This window comes from Chelonia mydas, chromosome 21 (assembly GCF_015237465.2).
Source record: "Chelonia mydas isolate rCheMyd1 chromosome 21, rCheMyd1.pri.v2, whole genome shotgun sequence".
Taxonomy (NCBI): Eukaryota; Metazoa; Chordata; order Testudines; family Cheloniidae; genus Chelonia; species Chelonia mydas.
The window spans coordinates 915,232-939,814 of record NC_051261.2 but is presented as its reverse complement, the minus strand read 5'-3'; the positions used below and the strand labels follow the sequence as shown (position 1 = coordinate 939,814).

Here is a 24,583-nt window from a genome sequence, read left to right as displayed (position 1 = left end):
CCCGGCTTTGCCGAGGGTCTGGACACCACAGCTAAGTCAGCTTTCAGGGTTCTGGGATGAGGTTTGTTTGGGGCAGTACTAGGGACCAGGCAGTCTGTGCACAGGAGTCATGCACTGCACAGGGTGGGGAGGGGGTATTTTAGCCAGGACATACCCCTCTCCTTACTCTTCTAAAGAAGGGCCAACTGCAGAGCTACCATCACTTCTGTGGATTTTAAGGTCTCGCCTGAAAGTGCAATTCATGTGCGGCCTTTAGAAACAAAGTAATTCTCATGGGTCACTGACCTGCTTTGGGCGAGGGACTTGCTCAGTAGAGGCTGAGGAGGCAGGTGCTCTGTGCATACAAGAGCAAATAAGAATTAAGCCACCTACCTCTTGGATCTCCCTCTGATTTTCCCGTTTGCCTCTCTCTGCTCGGGCTCATGGGAGGAGCCTGTTGGGGAGTCCTTACACTGGCCTTCCAGTGGCTTTTCTCTACCGGAGCTGGCTTGGTCCCTTTCTGACAGATAGCGGAAAGTCCTGCGGGGCTTCGGGGGAGGGATGGCAGCAGGCCTTGTCTCCTGTCCCTCTGCCTCTGAGTAAATGTTTTCGAAGCTCCTTTCTGTCACATTGAGAGGCTCCACTCTCCCAGCATATAGTTCTCTCTCTGTCAAGCCACAGCTCTCTCTTTTCCTTTTCAGCTCCAACGCCATCGCTAGGACCTTGTCAGGAGGAATGGCTTCTATGTTCTTCCACAGCCCTCGTGAGGTATAGAAGTTCCCTGGTGGCAGCATCTGCTCTGGGTCCAGGAGGCCTCCCCGCCAGTCTCCGTTCTCCTCAGCCCGGGAAATCGGGCAGCATGTGCGCACTTTGGGCCTGAGGATCTCCGAGGTACTGCAATCACCATCTCTCTCGCTGTCACCCTCACTCTGAGAATGGTTCCTGCCCTTTTCCCTGAAGTCCAGGCCCAAGCTCTTTGAGTTTGCCAGCCCTGTCTTTCCATCATTTCCACAGCCCCGTGGCTTGGCCGTCGGCAGAGCCTCACAGCCACGGTCGTACTGTACCCCAAAGTCCTTCGGCTGCTGTCTGTCCTCGCTGCAGCCCCCTCTAGTCCTCCCCTCCCACTGGGAGATCTTCTGTTTGATGTTCCGGCAGTGGCTGCGGGAAAGTGTTTGCACAGCACACCGAGAAAAGCCACCATCTGGGGTCCCTGTTGGGTGCATGGCAGGAGCCTGAATCCTCACAAATGCCCCATCACAGGCCCCGCCTAGTCCCTCCCGTGCCACACACACAGCGAGATGGTGCAGAGTCCCAGCGCTCCTGCTAGGCTCCAGTCAGGGAGCAGAACACAGACAATCCCTTTGGACACCAGCCCTGCGAGCAGCAAGTCCTAATTCAGCCCTGGACTTAGGGAAGGGGAGGGAAGAGAGAGAGAGAACATCTATCAGTCCAGCTCCGGCAGAAGGCACCAACTCACCCCATTCAGCAGCAAACATGAGGGCACAGTAGTAATCCTTCTCCTAGGGCTGACCCTCCTCACCAAGTGCTGAAGACTGGTCTCCGCACACCTCACCACACTCCTGAAAATCCCTTTCTCCCACCAAACTAGAGATTTAAACACCTGCTGTAAGAAGTGCCAGGCTCCCTGATTTCCCCCACCAACATAGGACATGGCAAGGGGGGAGGAGATGGACTGGCTGCTCCCAGTGCTTGGGAAACAGGCTGGTGATTTGCAGTTCTCTGAGCTCTCTCAGGGCACTGCCCATGGTTGCTAGCACTTGTGCAGCACTCCTGAAGACAACACCAGCAGGAGCTCCAGAGTGGACCTGGTGCAGCATTTTCACGACCCCATCGTCTAACCCTGCTCAGAGCAGACCTGCAGCATCTTGTGTGTGCTGGAGCTCCCGCCAGGGGAGTTGCATTGGTGCGGGGAGGTGCTGAGACAGAGCTCAGTACAGGTACAGCACAAGGAGCCTCCCAACTCCAGTCTGCAGTGAGCCAGTGACAGCCCTGATCGGAGGGCTGCTACGGTTTGACACAGGAAAGCTAAAAGGCTCATTGCGTTGACTGCAGACAGGCCCAGGTATTGGCAACACTAAACCTCCCGCCAGATGTGCCCCGCCTGCCCCACAGCCGGGCAGGAACCTGTTCAACATTCCACCTGCCCACACCTGACCTAGATCGGCCACCGGGGAGACTCTAGGTCTCAGGGAAGCGGCAAGGTGGCTCACGGTGTCTTTTGGGGGAATGAGGAGAAGCAGCCGCTCCAAGTGCAGTGCTGTGCTGGTCAGTCACACCCTACTCTGTCCAACAACCCCTTGGCACAGTGTATCTGCTCAGAGACCCAGAGCACAGGCCATTCAGAGACCATCACCCCAGGCTCTAGCTGGGTGACACTGTTCAGGACAGAAATCCTGACCACAGACATAAGTGACGTTGGCCTGGGTGGTTCCGGCCACTGTCTGACAGCAGGAAAAGCAGATGGGCTGCTGTGCAGGGGAAGGGCTGCAAGTCAGGCTGGGCTGTACATACACAGCACTCCCAGGTCTGGGCAGAACTGCAGCACAGACATTTCCTGGGCAACTACTGCAGCTTCAGCGCCTGTGAAGCTCTCATCAGCCTCGTGCCCACATCTGCCTTTTTACCCTGCAGAGAGGGTCTGGCCAAATCCTCCCCCATCCCTTCTCCCATGTGCCAGAAATATCAGAGCACAACATGGAGAGGAGTCTCCAGGATCAGCTCCACCTGCTGTCTGCCTGCCTGCCCAGGTATTTACCCTCTGCCTATCCCCGGGAGACCTGAGCCCCTGAGCTATTTGAATATGGAAACCTAACTAGGTGCTAATCCAGTGCAAGGGCCATGGCGACTATGTGCAGCAGCACTGCCACATTGGTCGAGGTCCCAGCGGAGCCCCCAGCACATGGTAGCTCTCCACGGAGTAACAGGCCAAACACCCCTCTGCGGCAGCTCTGTCCCCGCTGCATAAATGAGAACCTTGACCCAGAGAAGTGGAGAGACTTGTCCAAGGCCACAGCAAGCACAGGTGTCAGAGACAGGGCTAGAGCCCCAGGGTCCTGGCTCAGGCTTGTGTTCAGATCACAGCCCACGTGACGAAGTCCCCTAGCTCAGTGGCAGAAAGTGATGCTAAGAAGCATTGGAAGCCACTGTTTCTGATCTCATCAGCACAATCTGCGGTGACTTTCCAAGTCGCTATGAAACCCACCTCGTCCTCACTGACTCAGCGCCTGCAAGAACTGGCAGAACTGCAGACAGGAAGGGCACTAAGTCAGCGAGAAGCAGATCATAAACCTGCTTGCCCCACTATCTCGCTACCCCTGCGAGCCGCCTGCTGCCCTCGCAAGCAACAGGCTCTGTATCCCAGCGCATTCAGCCAAGAGCGAGGTTTACACTGTGTGCGCATTAGCATCCTGAATTACATTCCCCATCCTGGGCAGATCAGCTCTCAGGAGGGCATCCTGCACCACCACAACACTCAGAAACTTCTGGCAACTAGCTTTGCAGTAGTCACTGGCGCTTGGGATATGCAGAAATGCGCTGAAGGGAGAAGGCCAGGGTTTTGCTCCGAGCAGAGGCTGCTGACTTTCCCTTTGCAGGAGGAACAGGCTGTGCCTGCTGCCTGATGAAAAAAGGGGTGTCCAACAGTGGTGCTAGATGCAGGAGAAATGCACTGGCCAAGGCAGTTCACTGTTGGAACTAGGAAAACCAGCTCCTTTTTAGCCATGACAGCACACAGTTCCTCAGGCAGGGACTGAAGCTGTCGTGAGAGACTCAGCATTTGCACAGATGCATAGTGGAACTTACCCCTCTGCAGAGATCCTGATGTCCCAGCCACTCCCTGCTGCACTCACACAGAGCCAGCGCCAGAGTGGAGCTTCCTTCCCCCAGCTGAGGGGCAGCTGCACCTAGCAGAGGCTGATGCTGCCCGTCTCCAGGGATGTCAGTGCCGGCTCTCGCCTTCTCCAGAACCGTCCTGATGGGGAGAAAACACAGCATGCTGCTTCAGCAAAGACATGACCAAGCCAACTCCCAATCCCGAGCAAGGCGGCAGCCACCCACTTGCAATGCATCATTAACATGAATGGCATCAGGTAACCCCACTGTGCTGGGGGTCTGGGCTAACCCCCCGAGCAGCCTGCTCCAGCCTCAATGCTCCACACATGGAAATCTCAGCACTCAGATGCCGGGGCTGAACCTAGGAAAGTCACGGCACCCAGCTCCCAACAGGAGGGGGAGCACATGTAGCAGGGTCCTCTGCCCGCACAGACGGCTCCTACACAGACCCTGCCATTCCGAGTACACTCAGCCGCGCAAGTGGAAGAAGCACCGCCCCCAGTCCCTGCCAGCAGGCCCCTCTGCCCATCTGGGTTGTGCTCATGGTACAGCATGGCAGCCCTAATGCAGCACACTCTCCCCAACTTGGCGTCAGCAGACCAGGAGCGAGACTCGACAGGCAGCTGCTCCTGCAGCAGCAGGGTGACGGCAAGATGCAAAAGGAGGCGGAGGCAGGGGAGTAGCAAATAACGGAAGCCTCGTCACCTGCCCCCTGCCCAAGGCATCAAGGGCTGGACAAGAGCCCAGCGTGCTGCAGTGCAAACTGAGGCGTTCTAGGTACAACCACAGTTTGCCACTGTACCTACGTATCCCCTAAACACACACAGCCCTATATCAGGGCCATCGCCCCAGGCACTGACACCACTCACCACGGTACCATGCTGCCTAGCTGCCCCAGCCAGCAGCTCTTCCCTGGCCTGGCCACTCACAGCCAGAGCCCTGGCAGGAGCCCTCCCCTCCAGCACCATGCAGGGGCCTCCTCTCAGCCACGCCCCCACGCGCAGCAGCTATAAATAAGCATTGTCTCCAAACATCCTGAGCCAGGAGCCATCCTTCCTCAAGCCCAGTCTGCGCAGCTCGATTAGCAGGCAGGAAAGCGTGCCCCCCAACCCCCCCTCAGTGGCCATGGCTGCCACACAGCGATAACACAGCCCTCGCTTCCCAGGCACAGACTTGGCTGGAGTCACAGAGAGCCAACCCTGAGGCCACCTGGAGTGGACACCCAGGGCCTGGGGTCAGAAGACAGGGAAGGCCGTAGCAGTAAGACACTGGGGCTGGGGGGAAAAAAACTTTGGCAGAACAGCCCCTTACTCCCTGCTCCCGCCCCTGGACACCACACCATGAACCCAGCCAAATGTAGGGAGTAGACACCTACGAGCCGGGAACCAGCTAGGCTGGTGGCAGGGCAGGCCAGGGCAGCAGTAATAGGAGTGCAGGGAGCAGCAGCACAAAGCTGCTTGCAGCAGAGGAGAGAGGCTCTCGAAATCAGGGACCTCACTCAGAACAGCCAGCAGGAGCAATCACATCCCCCCTAAAGGCTCAGGGCTGCTGGGGAAGGAGCCTACAGAATGAGAATCCAGCACCCTATCCAGTAGCTGATTAGGGAAAGCAATGCTCTCAGCCACACAAGAGCCCACAGGAGCCAGAACCCAGCGCAGCCATCCTCAGATCCCGAGGAAGAGATTCTGCTCCATCGGGGTCTGACACCTGCTGTGCAGGGAAGGTGGAGTGCAGGGGGGGAGCCGCCCATGCCGCACAATTCACAGGCAGGACTGGCCAGCGGAGCAGCTGAAATCACTCCTGTTATCAGAGCTCCCAAAACACAGGCCCGAAAGCCGCTCTGGCGCAGGGAACAATGGGCCATTCACAGGGCAGAGCGCTCCGCAGGCTAATGCTCTGCGTCCCTCTGCCCACACGTCCCGAGTAACAGCTCCACAAGGGGCATGGCAGCAGGGTGTTGGAGGGTTCAGTTATTCCCCTGGAGCAGTGTAGGCTTTCACTTCCTCACCCTGCCAGCCATTCGGTGCCCCACAAGGAGGGAGCAGCGTGGCCTGGAGAAGCCTGGTCTGCAGGGCAAAGGGCCACAAACTGCAGTACACATCGCACTACATAACAGGCCAGCCTGGGTCTGTCCCCAGCAGCACCTACATCAGGCCCTCTCTTCCCAAGAGGGTCATGTCTGTGGTCAGGAAGCGTGAGTAGTTACATCTGCCCCTCCACATCTCATTGGCTGGGGAAGCTACAGAAAGGCGGGAGGCACAGATCACATGTATTTATGCTCCGGGCTAAGTGAAGGAGCCTGTGGCCCCACAGTTAAGCTGGAAACCACCTCAGTCCCTCCCTAGCACACCTAGATTCACAGTTACCCAAGACTCAGTAACTCAGCAGCAGAAGACTAGCCCAGCCAGGTCTCACTGTACAGTCCCACTAGGATCCATTCCCCAGCCAGTTAGCTTTTGCATTCAAAACACTGCAGCATTTATGTCAAGGAATTCACAGGCAAGTTCTCATGAAACACCAGGGAGGCTGCGACACAAGCCATCAAGCTGAGCCAGCACCACAAAGCCTGAACACACTGGACACCCCATAACTGTGGGCACCAAGGCGCCATAGTTTCTGTTCGGCTCCCAAGGATTTCAGCACAACCGACCATCACCTAACGATTTACAACAGCAAAGAGGAGAGTGTGCTCCAGGGAAGGGGAATGAGCCCACACAGGCAAAAGGCAAAGCCACATTCGCCACCAGGTCAGCAACAAGTAGGGCTCAGGGCACCTCAAATCCCGAGGAAAGAGCATCCAACCAAGAACTATCACGAGAGGTGCACAGCGCTGCCAGCTCTGGCCATTTATCATGAATCTCACTAATCTATTTGGGGATTTTTAAAAAGACGATTTGGTAGTCAGGTGAGTACGTGACAATCCCAGCCCCCAAGTTCCTAGCCCTCCTGGTTGTGGAGAAAGGCTTGATAACATGACCTCCGACGGCTCAAACACCTGACCCAACTCTGATTTTTTCAGTCTCATGATTTTAAAATAACCCTCAAGATTTTTTTTTGAGGCCCAACTCACGATTGTTCAAATGCTTGGAGTTGGCAAGGCTGCCAGGAAACGCCTGCATGCCCAGGCCTTTCCCGACCACACGGTTTACATGGCATTTGCAGGAGAGCTGAGGAAGAAGCCCTTGGGAGGGGTATTTGATTAAGAAGCAACAGCAACTCACCAGCAAGCTTTCACTGCTCTGCAGGGCTGGCTGCCCACTGCATGGCACATCTGCTCAAATGAAGTTCTCTACTCCTGTCTCCTCATCACCAGCTCAATGCCCGCACGACATTCATCCACGGGGGTACCAACGCAGCATGCCAGCTCATGACTATGCTCAGAACTGTCTTGGTTTATAGGTGCTCTTGGCTCAAGGCATAAAGCAGACAGCAAATGTCTTCTCCTCTTCAACTTAGCAAGGGTCTAACTCTCAACATGAGGCATCCAGTTCACAGCCACTTCTCTACAGAGAGAAAAGCATCAACGGATACCTCAAACTGCTCCTAAAAGAAGCTGCACAGCTTGACTGCAGTCCTGGGACCCAAGGTCTCTAAGGTGTGTCACTGGTCCTTGAGTAATTACAATTAGAGCCAGATACAATTAACAATTAATTTCTATTCCACCTCTGAAACATAACCTATGGAAGGCAAGCTAAAGGAACTAGCCAACATCACCTCTCCCTTGGGCCTAGTCAGCCAGGCGCAGCACTGAACAGGTATTTGTCAAATACACCCACCCGTTTGGAAGAATGGAATGTAGCATTTAACTTGCACGGGCTTGCGAGACAAGTGGCTGCTCTCAAGGAAGAGGGATTTTGATGAAAGCTGCTCCAGTGGGTGAAGCACATGAGCCCAGGAAACTATATAGACTTTGCCCTCAGGAGGAGTCACAGAAGTTGCTCTGAAGCAGGCTAGGATGGTCTGACCTCTAAGTTAAAGAAAGTTGCCTATTTGTGAGATACAATCAAACTGTTAACACAAAACCTCTGCAAAACCTGACCCAAGGGACCTTCACAGCACAACTCGAGGGACTAGGGACAAACTGAAATCGCCCTGGTCTTTTAACAACATCACATCTGACAGCATCTTGTGGGGCTTCTCTGCAGGAACTCTGATCTGTAAAGGTTTCCAGCTTGCAAGGGGCTGTAAAGCCAATCAGCAAATTTCTAATCCTAAAAACCAACCAGTTACTTCCAGACCCTTCCACGCAGAGACATCGGCAAGTTACTCAGGGACTCCTGCAGGACCAAAGTAGTTAGACTTGGGAAGGATGAGTCATCATCCAGTTCTCGTCTCTGCTATTCCCAGGGCTGAAAGTAAGGCGGTACAGGCATACCGGTAAAAGGTGGCCGCCGGTATCAGCCCCTACCGCCTTACCGGGTTTGCGCCCCCATCGGCGGCCAACAGGGCCGGGGGGGGAGGGGAAGGTGAGTAAAAGAAGCAGCTGGAGCCCTGGGCCCTTTAAATTGCCACTGGAGCCCTGTGTGGCACAGGCCAAGCAGCATGGAAGGGTTGGCTGGGGGATGCTGACCCCCAGCCCCACCCCTGGGTGTGGGGGAGGCTGGAGCTGGCCCCCATACCAGTAAGTTTTAAATTTTACTTTCACCCCAGCTATTCCAGAGCTCTTCCCTATTGTACATTCTCTGATGCTTCTAACAAAACCTCGGCTTCCTGCACATGACAACCCCTCATCCCGTTCCCCATTCTCTGCACGTTCCTAACTGTGCCTCTGAGCAGAGAGCACTTCATGCAGGGAGCATCCAACTACAAGCTATTTTAGTTAAATTTACACTTTAAAAAAGAGTAAATGATTGCTGCACCTCAGCATGGCTCTCTCCAAACTACATCCAGAAGGCTCAGTAGTCTCCAGTTTGTTTTCCTGTGTTCCCAAAAGTAGCCAAACAGCCACCCCCACCCCACCAATTGTGACGATGCTTGCAATGCCTTGCATCTGAAGGCACTAAGCAAAGATTCTAGATCTATATTATTTTATTTGAAATGTTCTTCCTAGGTACAGAAAGATTTAAAATGTTTCTAGATGAGATCTGTCAACAGCATTGCCCATTTCTTGAAAAAAGATACCCTCTGAAGATGCAGGTCTCAGATTCAACATCTAGAGAAAGTTTCCGTAACATCTTCGCCCAAAGTTGAAGCATGAGGAGTTTTAGCATTCCCTGCCATGTAGTGTTATCTTTTTTTCCAGGACTGAGAGCCAGAGAGCATTCTAAGCATTTTCCATGCAAAGAATCCCAACAGGATTCAATTTCCTGAAACCGTATGTTCCAAAAGAGAACACTGCCAACATTATTCAGGAACAAAATACTCTTAATTGTTGAGCCCACCCAACACAGGTGCTGCTGGCCCTGTGCTAACCCCCATACTGCAGTCAAAAAATCTCAAGCAATTAGCAAAACAAAGGCATTAACATGTATGCAGCATCTCCTATTACAAGGCTGCAAAGCATGCACCAGAACCCACACAGATTAATTCCTTGTGACTGTCAGCTTTCCAAGCCAATCCAGTTTCAAAATGCTTCTCAATTGCGAACTGCCCGAGAGGTGACAAGTCTTCCTGCCACAGTGACCCAAGGGTGGGGGGAGGCCTTCAAGTCTCTAGCGTTCTGGGAAAGCAGCCAAGCAAATATTGGAGAGAGGTGGTTAGTAAAGATATTTATTACTCACTGTGAAGGCACAAACAAGGATACATCTCAGAATTCGTAGCCACTTTTACTCTGCTCAGATGCAAATCCTATGCTTTTCTGAGCAAAACTCTGCCCCGTTCTGGAAGTGGAAAAGTCTGGGGCAGTATCAGATAATAAACACTCCAGGAATGCTGCATTCTGTCATTTGTCTCCAGCTCAACAGAAACTACCTCCATTAGGAACTGGAAGCTGCCACCAGGCTAGCAGCAGAGCAGAGCACCACAGAGTAGGTCTACACAGCCAGTAGCTGACCCGGGCTGGGATGCTCGCTGCCATGTAGACATACCCACTGAGACCCCAGAGGCAGGCATGGAACACACAGGCTGGATCACCACCAGTGTGAGCATAAATGATGTTCAACGCTTTATTTTAAGTCTCTAGCTGTTGTGGATGCAGAGGGAAGATCCCTAAAGGCTCAAACACCAGAAGGCAAACAGCCAGCCCAACGTTTGTTATTTTTTAAAATCTCATGATCACTGAGGGGCCTGACTCATGATTCCTGAATGTCCGGGGTCAGCAACACTGGGAGGGCGGCAAACCACCCGGCTCTGAAGCAGGATTTCAGCCAAGTCTGCTGGCTGTTTGCCTGAGGGCCCTGCAGTTTCACACCAAGGTGCAGGCGAACTCAGTAGAGGCACTGCAGGCTGAACGGAGGGAGAAGATCAAAGATCAGCATAACCTGAGGTAGTTCCTTGATGCAGAACCAACACCAGTCAGAAAATGCATATTCCACAACACACAAAAAAGGGATGCTGGGGCCACTCCCTGCTGCGGCCTTTATTGTCTTTTGCCCCATTAGCAGGGTTTGACCTGACTGGAGAAACCAGACCTTTTGGCCTCTGTTTCACTCCCCCCCTGCTCCTGGGCCTCACCCAGCTCCCTGTGCCCCCAGGGTCAGCATCACTGCAAACAGAACAGGCAGAGCCTCCTGGGCTTGCTTGAGCCAGGGTCTCTCCCCCCAGGCTGGGGCTGCACCCTGGGAGTGTGGCAGGGGAAGGCACAGGCCCACAAGGCCATGGAAGGTGGCACAGGTCTGACGGGGAGGAAGCTGCCCTCCCCTCCCCCAAGACAGAGCGACCGGTAAGGGCTCCCCAGCAGCACTCACTCAGTAGCAGTGACTCTCCCTACTGCCCCTCAGGTTCTTAGCCGCCTGTGATGGACAGGACTGGCCGGCAGCAGAACAGCCTGGGCTATCAGCCAGGAGGGAGGCAGGGCTCCCAAGCATCTGCTGGAGTCTCTTCCTCACTGCACGGGGCTGGGCAGCTCCTGGGCTGCTCACTGCAGGAGCATCAGGTAGCCTCCTCCAGGCACCTGCGACATCCCTAGAACCAGCTGCACACAGAGGTGGCAGACATGGCAACAAGCACTAACCTCACAGGAGGGTGGATGACACCAGGGGCCCAGTTTCCAGGAGCAATTGGGAAACAGGGCAGCCAAAATCCTTGCTTTAGTCTCAGCTCCTCAGGGACAGGCACCATACTCGCCCCGGGCGCGCACGCAGCTCCGAGCTCTGTCAGCACCACACACCACAGCCGAGCGTGAAGAGCTCCATCTAGGAGAGGGGGACCAGATCATACCTTCTTGTTGCTCTGGCTGCAGGAGAGTCCAAGAGCTCAGATCCCCGCTCCAGCCCGAGTGCTCCAGGGACAGCAGAAAGCGCTGAGCAGAGCACTCAGAACTACAGTCCTGGCAGTGGGCCGTGCTGCAGCTGCCTTCAGCATCCCCTTTCCCTGGGACAAACAGCTAGGAGCTGAGACGAAACAGTTGGCAAGAACGGAGCAGCTAACTCCACATCATGCTCCTAGCCCAGCCTGTCACTCTCTCTGCCCTCGCAGGCACAGCCCAAGCCACCAGCTTTTGTGGAGCTGCTCGATCTACACCAACAGTTCTAGGGGCCAGGACTGTCTCGTGCCATACTGCCACTGGGAGGAGCACCTGATTTGAGAAGCTCCAGGAAGGAGTCACTTCTGTCACCCCCTGTGGCCAGTCCTCTTTGCAGCTTTCCAGGCCAAGCTCAAGACAAGCCTCTTGGTCGGCTGGGAATTGAGGGCTCCACTTCGGTCAGTGAGTTAGTCTACAATCCCCAGGTACTACACATCCTTCTGCCACCAATTCCAGAGATCCACATCCCACAACGTGCTGCCCAGCTTTCCTGGGACCTGGACTGTGTCTAACCCTCTGCTTGGGGGAGACAATTCCTATTGGTCCTACTGACCACGAGAACAAACAAAAGCCAGCCTGAGCAGATGGAAAACAGACATCCTGAGAATGGGCACTTACCCGTCCAGCCACAGGAAGCGTTAAAGCAAAGGCCAGAGATGACACTCAGGATAAATCGGTGGGCGGAAATGCCGCATCCCAGCTGGCTCCACATCTCCTCTCTCAGCACAACTGCACTTCGCTTCCGGAGATGAACCTTCAGGTTACAAGGAGCAGCAGCAGCAGCTAACTGAATAACCAGCCTTGCCCAGTGCTGGAGCAAAGCGCCCAAGCCGATTCATCAGGTCTTGGTAATGCATCCACATGGCTCTGCGATGGCAAAACCCTGGCCTGGGACACACTGGTTGTTCTGGGCCATAACCTTAGTTACCACACCTCCCTGCACACAGGCAGCAGCCATAGGAGCAGCAGCAGAAACATGTTTATTTGCAGTGACCGAAGGACCCACGGACAAACATTTAATTCACGTGCTTCCAAAACAATGAGAAGAGCAAGGAAGCAGGTGTTTCCACATTAAAAGGCTGGGTCAACAAGGAACCGAGCTATGAGAGAAGAACAAAAAAGCGGCCAGACCAATGGTCCATCTAGCCCTGTGTCCTGTCTCTGACAGTGGCCACTGCCAGAGGCTTCATAGGGAACGAACAGAATAGGGCATGTTATCAAGTGACACATCCCCTGTTGTCTAGTCCCAGCTTCTGGCAGTCAGAGGTTTAGGAGTACTTGTGGCACCTTAGAGACTAACAAATTTATTTGAGCATAAGTTCAAATAAATTAGTTAGTCTCTAAGGTGCCACAAGTCCTCCTTTTCTTTTTGTGGATACAGACTAACACGGCTGCTACTCTGAAACCTGTCAGAGGTTTAGGGACACCCAGAGTGTGGGGTTACATCTCTGACCATCTTAGCTAATTGCCAGTGATGGACCTGTCCTCCATGAACTCAAATGGCCCCTTCTGCAGTTCAGTAATGTCACAAGTGGGGAGCTATCACTGCCGTCTCTGTTTCTAAGCAGTTCACTACCCCATTGCAGTTGGAAGGCATGCGCCGCTCTGAGAAGTGTGATCCCCTGAGACCCCAGCTCCTTCCCTTAACAGCTGCAAAGCATATTTCCCTGTTCATGTCTCTGCATTTCTAGAGCATCACAGCCTCAAAGCACTCACAGGCATTAACTAAAACACTCAGCCGGACAGGCCTGTATTACCCCATTTCACCGAGTCAGTGACTCACTGAAGGCCAGAGGGACTCGCCAATCCCCAAATCCTACCAGAGAACTGACCTGCAGAGTGGCCCCGCAGGAAGCCCTGCGACCGATGGGCTACGGCAGACTCGACTCCTGGCCTTATTCCATCAGCAAGACAGTTTTGTTGTGTCAGCCACAACCCGCCCGTTCTCCGCACCTCCCTACCCCGCCTGCTCGTCAGTGACCAAGTGCAGCAGCCGCCACAGTGGCAGCCTACAGCTGGATTCCGAATGTCACTGAAATGGCTTTCCAGGTCCACGACATGCCCTCAGCAGCACAGGGCCTGGGCCAGAGACCAGTTCAGCTAGTGGCACCGATGTGGACAGAACCATGATCACTAACTGCATCATCCCAAATATGTACAGTAACAGCAGCTTCCCATCGGGGAGCCCAGGAGTCCCCCCAAAACGTGAGACGCCCTGACAGGGATGGCCCATGCGGCTCTTTCCCCTCTAGCTAGGCCGTGCCTTCCTTTGTGGTGGCAGATGGGACAGTGGACAATGCAAACACCATTGTTCAGATGCAAACAGACGCAGGGGCTACTCTTCCTGGCCAGCCTGCTGCCTGCCCATAACCCCCCTCCTCTCCTCCCTGGAGCCGAGAACGAGCTGTGGCGGGAGCTCTCGCTGTTGACAGGGGACTGGAGAATCCCAGCGAGGCAGTGCGTCAGACGGGCTGTGATCATTTTCAACTAGCTACAGCAGAAGAAGGGCTTACACAGCAACTCGCAAACTGAGAGGTGACTTGGTCACCATGTGTCAGTACCTTCATGGGGAAAGTCCCAGGTACTAAGTGACTCTAATCTAGGGGAGAAAGGCAGAACAAGAGCTAAGAGCTGGACATTATTTAAATTGGAAATAAGGCCCCAGTTTTTAACACGGAGGGTGATCAACCACTGGAACAAGCTCCTCAGGGACATGGTGGATTCTCCATCTCTTAACGTCTTCAGCTCCAGACTAGCTGCCTTTCTGGAAGAGATGCTTTAGCCAAACACAAGTTATTAGGCTCTATACAGGGGTAACTGGGTGAAATTTAATGGCTTGAGTTATACAGGAGGTCAAGCTGGATGATCTAATGGTTTCTTCAGGCGCTGAACTCTACGAATCTGAGACTCCAGACAGATGGAATTCCATGTGTTCCTTAGCTGTGAAGAATTGTTTCCACTGTGGCCACATCATGGCACCAGCCTTGGGAGCCAAACACCAAGGGCCACCAGGAGAATGGGCTGCAAGCTCACGCTGCATTTGGGGGAATCATCGTGTCAGGGGTTACCACAGCAGAGTTTAGCACAGGTAGGAGATTAAGGGGTTTAACAGCCATTCAGTATGTGCCCCGTCCTGACTTCAGCACTGACAAGAGACCAGCATGAACCCTCCGATGAAGTGAGCTATAGCTCACGAAAGCTTATGCTCAAATAAATTTGTTAGTCTCTAAGGCGCCACAAGTACTCCTCCTCTCTTCAGAGGGCTTGCAAACAGCTGGTTGGTTACTTCACCAGCACATGCTGAAAAGGGATTTTGCACTTTGTGGCCTTTCCCACCCCAGAGAGCAGAACTCAGCTGGGGCTAGTTTCAATATCAATATCTACCAATGGCATTTACACATGGTTTAAAATCACAAGCAGTTCAGGGCAGCTACACAGCTGGTGTATGTTCAGTGCCCAGCATAAGAGGGTTTTCCCTCAGGGGCCTCTGGGCACCACCGTAATGACACAGCCACCACAATAGCTATGGACTAATCCCTGCCCTTGGGGAACACCAGTGCGACTAGGAAAATATAGGGAGTGTACACAGCACAATTAATTCCCTGGCAGAAAGCTGCACCAACACTCTGTTAGGGCTGTAAATGAGATTATTATAACCTCACAGGGACAAAACCCAAACAAGCCTGAGAGCTGAAAACTGAAACTTCAATATCCCTACTCCATGGTTCTCAGCTCCTCTTCACTCCCACCACACCCCAGCCTGAACGCCCCCCCTCCCCCCCCCCGGAAACAAAGGCCCCCCTCTTCCCTGGCTTAATTTAGTGGAGAATGAGAACACTTTGATAACCTCATAGTATTAGCCAACTCCAATGGGCCAAGCATTTTCTGGATTCAGATGCCAGAGCTGGAAAACACCACTAGGTTGGGAGAATTGAGACTGGGAAGCTTTATTAGCTCATCCAGCCCTTCCCACGGGTCCAGAGCAGGCTTGTTCCCTTTCTTAGGTTTCCTGGTGATGTGTCCAGTCTGGTTCTGAATATCCCAAGGAAAGGGGTTTCCTACTGCCCCCGGGACACACCTCTCCCCCTGCTAACACAAACTCACTGGCAGGGAGTCCCCCTGATATTCAACTTCGAATTTCCCTTTCCCAGCCCCCTCTCATTGACAGTTCAGCTCCTTGTACCACCCTCAAGGATTCATCTGGCTCCTCTGTGCGCACACCCTCTGCCTGTCCCAGCCTACTTCCCCATTACTCATCTGTTACGCAAGATCCAAGCCAGGCACGTTGCACTCAGCATTTCCCCACCAACTAAACCCTCTAGCCACGACCATCCTGCGGCTCTTTTCTGAACTCACTCCTATCTCCTGTTGGTGAGGGGGGTGCACAGAGATGAGCACAGCACCCCAGGGGAGCAACAGCCATCTTGCAGGGAGCAGGTCTTGCTGCTCCAGGATGACAGACACAGTCGTGTTGTGCTGCATCTCACTCATCAGCTGCCCCCTGCCCCACCACCTGCTAAGATTTCCTGCAGCACCTCCACCCCAGAGCCTCTCTTCCTCATCTCTGTCAGCTGGGAGCTCCCCAAGCTGAAGCTGCGACTCCCCACCCACATCTCCTTTCTCTTCACAACCCTTTACTCTGTCCCTGGCCTCACAGCTGTCTGCAGCACCCCCCCCCCCCATCATTAACACGCTGCTCACTACATCTTCTTGACCCTCAAAGATGCCACAGAATCTCACTCCCCTCCCCAGCTCGAAGCAGGACCTTCTGCTCCATCCACCCCAGCCGGATTAACCCAGCCCATTATCAGGACCTCTTAGGTTAGGGTCCCTGCTGCCCCATGAGTCCCGTTTACTGACAGGACCCTTTCGTACACCAAAACCTGCCCTTCCTAGCTCCCGCGCCATTCCTTCGCTTCACTACTCCCACCCACCAACTGCCATTCCATGTAACACCTCGGCACTGTCTCTGAAGAGGTGACTGTGACTCTTTAAGGGGATTAATACTTAACAGTTCAGGAATAGAACAGAAACCCCAACTTGCCACCAGCCCAACCACTGGGGGGCCAGTTCACAGGGCCACTAGCTCAGCTTTTCAGAATCCAGCCACAAAAGTCTTCCTTGTTAATGTTATCAGCACATATACAGTTAACGCAATGATCTGATTTGCCATGGCACCCAATCCTGACTCATCTTACACGCACAGATTTAGAGTGTCAGAATGAGCAGAGAGGATTTGCAATGACCAAAAACAAGAATCCATATGCCATGGACCACCTGTCCAGATCTGCTGAGAAGCTGCCACAACTTCACCTTGCAGCACTGCAGTATCTCAGGAGCAGCTTCCCCAAAACCCTTTGCCCCGATCTCACTCCAGTTTCCTGCCACACAATACAGAAGGGAAAAGATTCTGCGCTAATAGTGATCCACAGTATGGAAATCAAACTCAGCAGACATCTGCTTTCTGCAAACACAGTATGACAATCTCCTGGGCAGGGCATGTCACATGGGGCAGGGCACATGGGGCAGGGCACATGGGGCAGGGGAAAAATTCAAGGGCTGAGACAAAACAGAAGAGAGAAAAAATCAAGAGCAGAAACAGGTCTCAGCCACGGGATGATATGGGCAGGTTTAAACTAATCCCTCATACGCCAAGAGAAGCCAGTAGTGAGTCTCACACTCAAGCATTTGTTCCATGTGCTGTTCCTCTGCCCCCGTACTGCAGCATACCACACAGAGGTGCACAGAGCCTGGATGGAGCGGCAGCCCCTATAGCACGCATCAGCAGGACGGAACATGCCAGCAGCCAGCTTGCCAAGCCTGGAAAAGCCAAGTGATGACTGCATGTTTCTCATTTCGAGATCATCGGCATGAGACTGCACCATGAAGGTCTCAGGAACATTTTTTGCTTCTGCCAAAGCCAAGTCCTAGGGCTGGTTAGCATACCAGGGCTCAGGAAAGGGGCTGACCACCCCATCTTCCACAAGGCAGAGGGCAAACAGAGCTAGGGCTGACAGGAGCAGAGAACAGAGAACTGCGGAGGGGTGGGGACTTAGCCAGCTGCCTTCCCCCCCACCATCACATAGGGCACAGACACTATCCCCAGTCCCTGATCCTGATGGGAGCCACTGCCCTGTTCTGCTCCCTCACAGGTCATCCATCTACCAGCTGAAAGGCGAGGCAAGAAACAGAGATGCTATCAGTTAGATCAGAGGCACAAGGCTGCAACGAGGCATCTCCTGGCAGCAATGGATCTGCACCTCCAGCCTCTTGCTCCAGAGACGGACATGACTCACACCGCCGAGAGAGGCCGGCACCTCGGCCCCCAGCCACTCGCAGCTGTTAACCCCACAGGTGTGGGTCCTTGAGGGGACATGGGGGAGGTAGCAACACCACCTGTGATCTGGGCGTCATTGAAAAGCAAAAGCTGCCAATGCACTGAGACTGTCACTGAGCAGAGGGGCCCCACGCCAGCCGGTCACTGGGTCTGTGCCACGTGCTAGGGGAGCTAAGACAGGCACTAGACCACCACCACTCAGGGCTCCGTATGCTGCTGCTCCCCTTGTTCACACAGCCCTGGGGGAGGATGAGCCAGGCTGATGCATTCCCCTCCCCAGGGTCAGCAGAAGGCAGCGTTCAGGTTCAACCAGCAACCCTGGCATTAGCATCCCCTAGGGATAGGCAGGAAGTGAATATGCAGAAACCACAGAGCTATCACACCTCTGAGCCAAAGCAGCTATGACAAGGAGTCTACAGGCCCATCTGCCTTGACATTGCCCCAGACCCACCCCAGGAAACATCCACAGGCTCAGACACTGGGGTAGCAAAATAATACAAACCCCCAGCCACTGGTGACGCCACAAATACAAGGTACAAAGTCAATTCGAAGCCCCAGAGAGGGTCTCAAAATCCTGTCATCCTAGGAAGTGACGAGACTGGCCCAGACCATGCTTTACCCCAGTGCCCAGCTGAGGATGCTCCAGAGGAAGGACTGAGACAGCCTGTAACAAATAATTACAGAATAACCCGCCAGGAGTGGCACTTTCCACCCGTCCCAGGGACTTAGCAGCTGCATTCTGTACTGACAGGTTTCAGAGTAACAGCCGTGTTAGTCTGTATTCGTAAAAAGAAAAGGAGTACTTGTGGCACCTTAGAGACTAACCAGTTTATTTGAGCATGAGCTTTCGTGAGCTACAGCTCACTTCATCGGATGCATAGCTATAGCTGTAGCTCACGAAAGCTCATGCTCAAATAAACTGGTTAGTCTCTAAGGTGCCACAAGTACTCCTATTCTGTACTGAGTATTCCATATGGTGACCACCCACCACATTTAACGCTCCCTGTTGTATAACAAAGGGCCAGACTGCCACAGCTGGGTCCTAAACAAACATACTTACAGTCAGCCTGCTGCGTGGGCTGGGTTTTTCTTTTTCCCCAGGCACATTTAAAGAAATGTGCCAAATTGCAACAAATATTGGCCAGGGGAAAAAGTACCCCAGATCCTTTAGCCAGAACTACAACAGTCAGCCCTCAGATCCGGTCCTAACACTAATGCCCAGTGCCCCACACACCCACCAAGAACTAATTGCCTATGCTCCCAGCCCGCCCCACAAGGCGGGACAACACTCACAGGGGTCAGTATAAAACAATCTGTGTTTGTGCAGTGCCCAGACTCTGATCCTGACTGGGGCCTCTGGACATCACCACAAGACAAACAGATGATTTTTGAGGAGAAACTGAGGCTCACAGAAGGGACGTGACCTGCCCAAGGTCACACAGGCAACCAGGAATAGGACCCAGGAGTCCTGACTCCCAACACCCTGCTCTAACTACAGGCCTTTCATTTGGCTTCACATCCTTGAACCTGGCCCCCAGACTTTACCCTATGGGCATCTTGGAAGTCACCCATCTTCTCCTCACTCCTTCCTGCCGCTCTCAGAAAACAGCCCAAGTGTGGTGAACCACTCCGTCAGAGGAGGTGAGAAACAGGAAATCTCAGCCATTCAGCTGGGCAAACCCATCACTCACAAGGCATAATTAAGTACCTGTTTGGACACGTTCAGTTTAACACACAGTCTTGTTATACCAGTTTCTTCCTCAGATAAGCTACTGGCAACACAATCCTCCCAGAATAAGAGAGAAACCAGCTGACCAGGTATCACCCTGAGCATGAATAAGGTGCCACTAAACCCATGAGCAGCTGCACTTACAAAGGACGTTTCACTGCTATTTGTACAAATCATTTCAACGGTGCATCTTCCAGGAAGGCAAGAGCCGGTCATTCTAGCCCAGGATGTCCCGGCACCCCACCCTGATGCTAACCTACACCCATCACCAGGGTCTCTCGCCCTGAGCCACAATTGCATTCTCTTTGCGAAAGACGGCAAGCACTGAACAGGCCAAGAAGCAATCCACTGCAGTCCTGAGATCTCTCCGCCGGGGCAGCTGAGCCCAGAGCAACCTGCGACTAGGGCTTCCGCTTGCAGAGCCAGCTCCTTCCACTGCCATCTGGGCCCGTGCTCGGTGGGCTGGGACACAGTGCAAGGCCTGGCACAAAACTCCTGGCAGAACCCATCTGTCATTGCATTGGCTTGATCTCTTCTGGGAAATTTCTCCCTGTGCTTCTTTCCCCCTTGGCTGAGGGAGTTTGCAGAGGGGAATCCTGCACATCCCTGCTGCAGCTCCCAGGGTTTCTCCTGCTGAGAGTTTTAACAGCCAGGGCTCTCCTTAGAAGGAAGTGACTGAGGGCACTAGTCAGGGACTCTCGAGACATGCTTTCATTTTCCTGCTCTACCACAGACTCCCTGGGGGACCCTGGGCAAGTCACTTGGCCTTGGCACCTCGGTTCCCTCCTACGCGATGGGGATAACAGCACTGCCCTGCCTCATTGCTGTTGTGAGGAAAAATACATTGCAGGCCGAGGCACTCTGATATTATGGCAATGAGCCCCAGCCAGTGTCAGGACAGAGACCTGCATAAAAATAAATGAAAAGTAAAGACAAACCAGTGGCAAATGTGATTCGGCAGGCTCCAGGACAGCAAGAACTCCTCCTGTTTCAGGGCAGGAACCTCCAACTGACAGGGTCAGGAAGACACTTCCCCACTGGGCAGGTTTTTCTATAGTTGTCCACTAGGGAGTTTCTTGCACCTTCCTCTGAAGTAGCCAATTCTGGCCCCCCTCAGATACAGGAGACTGGATTAGGAGGCGCTATGGGCTGATCCAGTCTGCTAGTTCCATGTTCCTAACATCATTCAGCATGATAAGACATTAACAAAGCGTTAGACTCATCTCCAGTGGGCACCACAGCCTCTGTTTGCAGAACACACTTCCCCAGAACAGTCAAGCTTCCCTTTCCCCACAGTGCTGCAAGTCCAACCTGCTAAAACAGCATTTTGCCTCCATTAAATGGTGTTAAAGAAACAGCAGCCTAGTGTTCAGGGGCATGTCTGCCTCAGGGAAGCATGGAGTCAGACTGCAGCAAGCACGCAAATAAAAACTTTTCCTTTGGCATCACACCAGGCTATTGAGACACCATTTAAAAGCCTTATCCAACATTTTCCCTTTGTTTCTGTATTAGAAATTGCTCTATTGTCATCCTCTCCAAAACACAATGGAAGGTCACGAGACAACATTACTACATTTCCTGATTTGGCCGTGAAACAACTTCAGAATATTGAAAACAAAACAAAAAAATCTACAGTTTAGACACTGATTCCTCTCCATGCCATGCCTGTTCTGAACTGCAGATCCTGCACAGATGTTTAATGCGAAGAGCTGTCTACCCTTCCCTGCGCACAATCTCCAAGACACTGTTCTCCCATCTTCTCCTAATCCATTGGGATAGACATTGCCACTGATAAATCTGCCATGTCTTTGCATTTAAGAAATTCTTTGGGAGACTCCAAGAAATTCTTCCATTGGTACATTTCTCTTGCTTTAAATGTTCATTCACTGGAATCAAGATTTAGCCAGGGATATTGATCTCACCAGGTTAGGAAAGGTCAAGGCAAAGCCAAAAACACTGATTCAGGGACATACAGAATCCTGTTACTCCTAATTCTATCACCTCAAAATTGAAACCTGAACAAAAAGAAATTGAATCTGCAAAGCTCATGCCCCATTAGGCAGAAACTGCAGTTGTTTCACTGGCTCTCCATCTGGTTATTAAAAACCACACATGAAGCTGGCACAGTAACGGGGCTTGGCACTGCCATGCAGAGCGCTATGTCTGGCTGCAAAGTCAGGACTCTGAGATCTTATTAGAAAATCAACACACCTTCAAAATGCCACACACAGTAAAGAAAGTCCCAGAACAACATGACAAGCCCTGTTTAGCCCTTGCAAAGCACTGTCACTGCACACATCCACGTACCTAGTGTGAGCCCATCACCAGGGTATCTAGACACTACATGAACATTAACTCTCCCAATTCCCAAATCAGCTGGGAAAACAGGGGCGCAGCATTTGGGAGCTGCTGGCTGCGGTCACAGTGCACAGGACCCTGCTCCAACAGGAAAGCAACTAACCCAGAGACTAACCTGGGGCTGTCTTGTTCCGAACTCCGGACACCCCTGTTGCGGGTCCCAAGAGCCCCGCGCTCCCTGATTGGCAGCACGTCGCTCACGCCAGCGCGTCAAACCGACCGCAGCCGGCGAGCCTAAGAGCCTGGCTCCTCCGTCCGCTCGGCCTGCCCCCGCCCCCGGGTGCTGGGCAGGCCAGCGCTCCCCCGCGGAGCGGGATAGGGCCCGGGGCTGACTCACTCCCAGAGCGAGGGAGGAGGATTTGCTTAGCCTGGTTCCACCCCCACCCCGCCGCGTAAGCAGCCCTGTAATTATAACTCGGTGGGACGGGGAGACAGCTTCCCTCCACAGGCATCTCCGCTGCCCAGGGCGGGAGCCACAGACACGTGGGGGATGAAGTGGGATTCTGCGGTCACAGGCTCTGTGAAGCCCAACAGACCTGCCAGCGTCTCTAGCGCGGAGAGACAGCAGGGTCCAGCGGGCAGGGCCTGGCTCACTCAGCCACCGACCTCCTCTGCCCCCGCGCCGCTCGGCCCCAGGACGCTGGGGACTAAGACGCTGCTGATTTTTCTCTCGTCTATTTAGATTCTCAGGCAAGGGAGGTCTCGGACTGTCCGGGCATCGCCTGGCCACCCGGGTCCCCCTGTGTCTGCGCAGTGCCCAGCGCCCCGGGAGCCCCCGACCCCGCTCCCCGGGACCCCCCGACCCCGCTCCCCCGGCGCGGCGCCCCGGGACCCCCCGACCCCGCTCCCCCCGGCGCGGCGCCCCGGGACCCCCCGACCCCGCTCCCCCCGGCGCCCGCCCGGCGCCCATCACAAGGGCCCCGATCCCCGGAGCCGGTCCCCGCAGCAGAGGCCCCCCAGGTCGGGCTCTCACCGGCTCGTCGGCGCCGCTCCCCCCAAAAACCCCCCAGCCCCGCTCAGGGGGGCCCGCGGGTGTCTCTAGCTTCATACATTTGGGCAACATCCCATTGGGCAATGCGACAGTCACTCAAACACCTGGCCCCGCCCAAAGCTCCGCCTTTTAAAGGGACACGCACCGCAGAACCCTCGTTCGCTCCTTGGCACCTGGGGCCTTGGCTTGCCGCTGGGGGTCGGATCGAGGGGTGGGGTCCGTCAGCCTGAGCCCCGGCCCCGACATGACCCCCAGGGAGACAGATCTGCCCCTGACATGACCCCCAGGATGCCCTCCCATTCCCCATCCTGTCCTCCAGCGAGACCCTCACCTGTCCTGCCCTGGGGGCGCCCCCTCCTATGCCAACACCCATCCGGGGAGAGCCGCTGAGTCCTGGTGCTGCCCCGTTCCTTGTACAGTGCCACGCACCGGCTGCCCACGCACAGGCTGCCCACACCCCGCCCATCTCAGGGATTGCCACACAAATGAAAATTCATCCCAGAATGGGGGAAGTGACACCTTCACGGGGGTTCCGGGCTGCAGTCGGGGAGCACAACCCCACCAGTGCCGTGTGAGTTAGGTGACCATCCACAGGCAATAGTGACTCGTAGGTGCGAGCAGTTCCCACAGACCCATGGTCTGGTAACTACTGGCCCAAGCTATATGGCGGGATCCCATTTGGCAGACGGGGGGTGAGGGCTACTCCTGACAAATCCTGTCCAGGGCTCAGGCAAACCCCATATGGCCTGCCTCAGCCAGGAGTTAGAGGCCTTTGGAAATGGGGCCTTCATCCCGAAGGGCTGCACCCCAGCCCAAGCTTCCTGCCCCCTGAACACAGCTAGGCTATGGGGCCCTCAACATCCAGGCCCACAAATGCGTGACCCCACATGCCTCTGGAGCTTTAGTTTACGTAACAGCTCCCGACTACCCCAGGCTGCCTGGTGCTTTCCAGCCCTGTCACTCCCGTGGGCACGCAGGAGGCAAGTGCCACCCTCTGGAGTCTTGGCGCCTGGCACCACGGGAACAATCTGGCCATTGCGGAGGGTACAGCAAGGATTGGGAAAGGCTGGAACTTCAGACAAAAAGCACTGTGACGCACCCCGCCTGTGACCTCATTATTCCCACCCAGAGTGATACACACCAGTTGCGCCTTGCCAACTCTTCATGCAGGCTCAGGTGCTAGGATGGCCCGGCGCCCACGGCATATTGCACGGTGCTGTGTCAGGGCTAGGGGCTGTAGGTGCCAAAGATGAGCTCAGCAGGCATGTGCTGTCTGTGTTGTGCAGCCTCTCCCAGCGACCACACAGCCCTGCCAAAGCCTCTTCACACTTACTCACGTTGGTTCACACCGAGATATCAGAATTCAGCAGCTGAGGAGCCAGCGACTGGGATGATCCTGCCTCAGGCCCCAAAAGCCTAATAGGAAATCCCATTAGGAAGGAATAGCTGGGACCCCCCTCTCCCTCCCCTCCGCCGGTGAAACAGAAGGGAAGGTGGGGGTTGCTGACGGCCCTGGGAGCCAGCGCAGCTACACAGTATAACACAATACAGACTAGTACGTAATATAATTAAATATCCTATGGACCATATTACCACCTAACAGCTTCTGACACTATCCATACGCTCTCGATTTATTTCTCTGGAGGGAAAATCAAATTCCACACCATAGTCCAGTACAACAAACTAAGTCCTGAAGGCGAGGCCCAGGACTACGCCAGACATGCAGCCAGTGTTCTGTGGGGTTAAGAGGCAGGAGCTGGGTCATTTACTTGTGGATGCTTGAAACTTGCATATGTTTTAATTTTGTGTTTTGTAGTTGGGGCCCCTGCCCTTGCAAGTAAATGCAGGTCCGTTGGGTTTGTTACAGCAGTGTAACTGCAGTGAAAAGCCACTAGATGGCAACATTTAGACATTAATTCCAAAGGACAGGATAGT

At 54.1% G+C, this 24,583-nt stretch overlaps 1 protein-coding gene across 6 annotated transcripts in view; it reads right to left on the bottom strand.

Annotated features, from left to right (window-relative positions):
• DENND2C (DENN domain containing 2C) overlaps positions 1-22,720 on the bottom strand; it is a 46,303-nt gene extending 23,583 nt beyond the window's left edge. The window contains exons 1-4 of one of the 6 annotated variants that reach the window (XM_027822042.3): positions 21,773-21,971; positions 7,053-7,334; positions 3,802-3,970; positions 373-1,380 (exon numbers count right to left, since the gene is read on the bottom strand). In XM_027822042.3, coding sequence (XP_027677843.2) covers positions 373-1,202 — 830 coding nt within the window. In that variant the 5' untranslated portion in view covers positions 1,203-1,380; positions 3,802-3,970; positions 7,053-7,334; positions 21,773-21,971. Of the gene's footprint in view, positions 1-372; positions 1,386-3,801; positions 4,491-4,700; positions 4,848-7,052; positions 7,335-21,772; positions 22,118-22,630 lie in introns of those variants that run through there. The other 5 variants (XM_027822048.3, XM_027822051.3, XM_037885393.2 and 2 more) reach the window with 5 other exon arrangements.
• Positions 22,721-24,583: the final 1,863 nt, after the last annotated feature.